Source organism: Helianthus annuus, chromosome 6 (assembly GCF_002127325.2).
Source record: "Helianthus annuus cultivar XRQ/B chromosome 6, HanXRQr2.0-SUNRISE, whole genome shotgun sequence".
In the NCBI taxonomy this organism is placed as follows: Eukaryota; Viridiplantae; Streptophyta; class Magnoliopsida; order Asterales; family Asteraceae; genus Helianthus; species Helianthus annuus.
Genome location: NC_035438.2, coordinates 16,760,367 through 16,765,561, shown reverse-complemented (window position 1 = coordinate 16,765,561; position 5,195 = coordinate 16,760,367). Strand labels below are relative to the sequence as shown.

The window sequence follows — 5,195 nt, the reverse complement described above, 5'->3', positions numbered from 1 at the left end:
AAGATTTAAAAATTATAGAACGTTATTTTCAGATAAAATGTGATTGTTTTTTTAATTAGTTTTTTTAAATTAAAAATTAGAATGTGAAGAAATGAAATAAAGGACTCTTGGTCTTGTAAAATTGTAACATATGAGGTAACTAGTTTTTTTTGTGTATTGTGTGAAGATGATAAGCAATCATTTAACCCGTTTTTTATGGTATTGGATAAATAATCTTGGTTTTTTTAATATTCTTTTTACATGTGCACCATATAGTCTGTTCTTGGGTTTGTGGGCATATACAAGCTTAATTAGTTGAACAACATACATAGATTTTTATTATACAACAAGATAGATAATATTAAGAATCTAAAAGAGACACTAGTTATTATTTAGTTAATTAGTGATTTAATCTAGCAACAAGATGAGATTTCACTTCATCTTCTGTGGCACCAGGGATCCTAATGACAACATCTTGAAGCATAACGTCGTTAACACATGACATACTCGCATGGTGAACTTTCGCTTCCATTTCACGCAACGCATCCATCAATTTTGCCGATGGCCAATCCTTATTCCCGGATTGTACTCTGATCATCGCGTCTTCACCCACCATCTTCACCTCAACCTCAACTCCAATCGTTTTGTTTTTATTCCCAACTTTGTTACAACTATTTATCCCCTTTGGTTTCACAACAGACACTACCGTGTTGTGATTTTCCACAATTGTTTCGGCCATTTCCACCTTTACTTTCTTTAACTTCGGGTGGTACTTCACCTCCTGCAGCTTCGATTCTAGTTCTTCCACTCGGTCTTTCAATTCGTTGATGTAACATACAGCGTCCGCCAGCAAGGACGCCTTGTCCATCTTGGACACGTTTGGGACCACCGACCGCAGGCTGTAAAAGCGCTGATTTAGCTTCTCACGCCGCTGGCGCTCCGCCTCCACGTGGTTCAGCGGCGGATCCTTTCCTTTCCTTTTCACCCCTGGTTTTTTCGCGTGTGCGAGAACCAGCTGGCAGTCCGAATCCGACTGTTCCGATGTTGTATCTGAACTCGGCATAGCAGGTTTTCTGTTTCTGCAAATTTTGTAAATAAATATATAAAAAGTTCTTGCAAATAAAAAATTATAATTTAGTTAGCGTATTAGATCAAATACAAATAGGTAGCGTTCGTTTCATGGAATGGAATGGAATGAAATTAGGAAGTTTTTCTTTGTAAAATTGATCTTGGTTGGGGGAGGGAGGAATTTGAAATCCTTCACTCTAATGAAATTTGTGACTATTTCAACATTCCTTAGAAATCCTTCACTCTAATGAAGGAATGGAATGAATGTTGAAATAGTCACAAATTTCATTAATTAAAGAAATTCATTGGATTTCAAATTCCTCCCTCCCCCAACCAAGATCAATTTTACAAAGAAAAACTTCCTAATTCCATTTCATTCCATAAAAAAAACGCTACCATAATAGTGTAACCAAACTATATCAAAATTGGTAATGTAATAATTATTACTCTACTTTACAACTCAGTTTTGTTGCAACATAATTACACTATTTACAAAAATATCACCGTTTCTTTATTTTTTTTAATACGATCCGTACGCCACAATACAGAGAAACATATTTCTTTTTTTTAATCAAGTGATAACATTGATTTTGATTATTATTTAATTATTTTCTAACGGCATTCTTGTGATAAACATTTAATCAAATCTTTTTATATAAAATTAATTACATGGTTAGTACATGTAATTTACCCGTTTTACTATTTTCATACCTATTTATTGGAAATTATACTATTTATACCAACTTTTATAAATTGTTTCACCAATAGTACATATAGGTAAAATTATTTGTAGAATTAATTACATGGTTAATACCTGTGTGATACTAGTAGTGAAAGAGTTTGTAAAATTTCGTACCAAACCGTTAATTGGAAATTAACCATGTAATTAATTCTTTTATATGTTATATTACCTTCCTATCTTTCCAGATTTGTTGACTTGTTGACCCATAACAGATTCTCCAAAATCAATAACATTCATACTCTCCTCTTCCGGCAAGCCAGCCACCACATCCACATCCACATCCACATCCCCAAACGAAATCACATTTTTTCTAACAACTTTTAGTACAGTAGCCGGAGGAGAAGACGAAGAAGAACAAGAAGATCCAGCACCAAACAACGACTGAGCCTGATGGGCCAAATCAGACCCCATCTGATCAACAACATGATAAGACCCCACTTCCACCACCCCATTAGAAGTGGGAACATAAACCAGCGTCTCCAACCCATGAATATGAGCCTCCTTAGCTCTCTCGCAATCAATTGACAACAGATTATGAGCACCCGTCAACCAGACGGTTGTATTGGAGAGTAGGGCTTTTGTTGGTGTTGAGGAGTCGTCGTCGAAAGTGAATGTTCTAGTCAATGAGACGACGTAGAACCAGTCAGAGTCGTTTGGGGAGTGGGTGTCTTTTGTAAGTGGTTTGTTTGGGTATTGGAGGAAGTAACCGTCGTCCCAGGTTAAAGCGAGACGACCGTCGTCTTGGTTGATGGTTTTCCAGAAAATGGCGTAGGCCCATGGGTGGTGGGGTTGGGTTTGGAGGAGGAATTGGAGCTTCTGGTTGCAGGGTGGGGGTGGTGTGTGGTAGACAATGGAGGAAGAAGAAGAAGGTGAAAGAACAAGAAAATCATCCATGGTTTGGTGGGCAAATTGAGGTTGAATGAATGAATTATGGAAGGGCGGATTGAATTGAAATAATATTAATAATTGAGTGGTTGAATAGGGGTGAGTTGTTAGGTGGTACGTACCCAAACGAGGGGTTATTTTTTCTATTTTCTATTTAATTTTACACCCCCTCAAAATGACTTTTATTTTTGTTTTTTTTTTATTATTTTTAATTATTTAAAATGTAATTGTGTTTTTATGAGATATATTGAATGGCTGTTATTAAAACTGGTTGCTATATATAAAAAAGAGGGTCCATGGTGATGCTTTTAAAAATCTAGTGTTGAATTAATTACAGTGGGAACTCTGTTATTCGAATGCAATTTATTACACATGAGACTTCATGGGTTGTTTGTAAATAATTTGCATGGGATTTACTTGATGGTAGAAAATGACAATCAGTAGCACGGCCATCAAGCTAGGGTACAGCTACAACAAGGTTGTTGTGTGTCATGGTATGGTGAAGCAATGGCAGCTAAGCTTCTGTTGGTTCGGCGGTGGAAATCCCTGATAGTGGCAGGGGCGAAGTATAGAAGGGGCTGGGGGCGCCCGACCCCCGAACTTTTCGCTCAGTAATGTTATATATAGTTTCCGTTTAGAAATTTTTGGCTATATACGTTTTCGACCCTCCCGTCATTCGGGTCAAGCTTCGACACTGGATAGTGGCGAGGTAATTGTGAGGTTAATTGGGTAGCTATCGACAAAATTTGGTGGCAATGTTGATTGATCAAAGACAATTCGAAAGGGCAACAAATTATAACGGCTCAGTGGTGAACCGGTAACGATGAGGTTATATGTTTATCTTGTTGGTTATTTTAGTATTTAAATAGAGTTTGAGTTGGGTTAGGATTATAAAGTGTTTAGTATAAGGCCACCCGGGGCGGTGAGAATTTTGTCCGTGATGGAAGTTTTCTACGCGTGGAAAAGCCCAAACACCACCGCCACCCCTCTCCATCACGCATGTAACTAAATTCCGTTATATTTTTGACGCGTTATCTTTTGATTGTTGTGAGGGAAATTGTTGGTTGGGGGGAAATTGTTGGGTGTGGTGGTGAGTGATGACCATTTCCACTAAAAAGGTTGTGAGTGATGGAATAATGGTTGATGACATGGCAGAACTTGATTGGATGTTGGGAGTGATGGAATTTGTACTAGGGATGAGCAAATCGTTCCTGGTATCGGTACCGAATTTACTGAACCGGGTATATTCGGTACCGGTACCCACTTTTGGAGATTTTCGGTACCGGTTCTTTCGGTATCGGTACCGGATGGTATCGAGCTCATCCCTAATTTGTACAAGTGATGACCGCCCCTAATCCTAAATAGATGAAGGTTATTGTAATTTGTGTGCTTTCATTGATAAATAATAAAAATAATCGAACGAGTTGAGTACGAACTATATTAAGACAACTATAATCCCCTTTTAAGATTCATATATTGTTTACTTTGTTGGACTAATGTAATAAAGATAAACACATAACGCAATTGTTGGCATATGGTCCTAATTATATTATTTTATCTATAACTTAAAAAGAAAGGTCGGCGAGGTTTCCTCACCAACAAACTAACACCCTTAAGTTTGACACTTGACATAAAAAGCCCCTTTCAAAAAGACAAAATAGCAAATAAACTTTAAAACTTCACAAAACAATCCTTAAACTTTTGAAATTGACATTTTTACCCCTTGAGTTCTAACCTTTAAATTTACCCACGTATTTTCATTATTTAGCTTAAAAAAAAACTATTTTCGAAAGTAGTTATTTTTATGTACGTGTCGGTGTAAATTCACAATGCATGCTTATTTTTATGTACCATGGGAGGCTTTGATGGTGTGCGGGGAGGACCTCCGCACAAGGCCTACGATTTAGAGGAGCATGCGATTTTAAAGAAAAATCCGATACGTATATGTTATTTTTTTAAATAGTAAACACATACCACTTTCAATATATGCCCATTTAGAAATCATTTTTTATGGTTTAGAATTTAGCCCACTTGGAATTAGGTTTATTAAGCCCAATACTGATTTGATCTTTTTTAAATAATAACAAAACATAACAGAAGGGTACATTTTTTCAATCTTGAACAGGATACATGAATTCTCAATGACGCCTCTGTTATGTACATTTTCAGATGGTCTGCGTCTTGAAGTTTAAATATATGTGTTGGTATATATTTATGTTTAATCGATAAAAATTCATGTTTCATAGTTTTTTCGAAAAGATTCTGGTCAAATATAATATGTTTTCATACTATTTTTGCATACGTTTTCGGGTAATCTATGTTTTGACGTAAACAATGTTCAGAAACGAGTCGTGTCACATATAACACGTTTTCCTTCAACGATATAAATTCGATTTGTACGTTTTGACGTCGCTAAGTCTTGATGCAAAGATAAGTGTAGTGTAGTAGTTAGGTGAGATGCTCACTAAACAAACCAACTCGGGTTCGATTCTATTTCTTATGTAACAACAATGCTTTAGAT

General features: G+C 36.4%; 1 protein-coding gene across 2 annotated transcripts; it reads right to left on the bottom strand.

The window, feature by feature from the left end:
- Nucleotides 1–290: 290 nt before the first annotated feature.
- LOC110864852 (transcription factor MYC2) lies at nucleotides 291–2,760 on the bottom strand. 2 transcript variants are annotated; one of them, XM_022114016.2, is made up of 2 exons: nucleotides 1,959–2,760; nucleotides 291–1,058 (listed from the first exon to the last, which is right to left on the bottom strand). In XM_022114016.2, the coding sequence occupies exons 1-2, from the start codon at nucleotides 2,681–2,683 to the stop codon at nucleotides 380–382; spliced, it is 1,404 nt and encodes a 467-aa protein (XP_021969708.1). In that variant the 5' UTR covers nucleotides 2,684–2,760; the 3' UTR covers nucleotides 291–379. The 2 variants fall into 2 exon arrangements, with proteins under 2 accessions (XP_021969708.1, XP_035830308.1); XM_035974415.1 differs by having other exon boundaries at nucleotides 291–1,052; nucleotides 1,959–2,746.
- Between the last annotated feature and the right edge of the window lie 2,435 nt (nucleotides 2,761–5,195).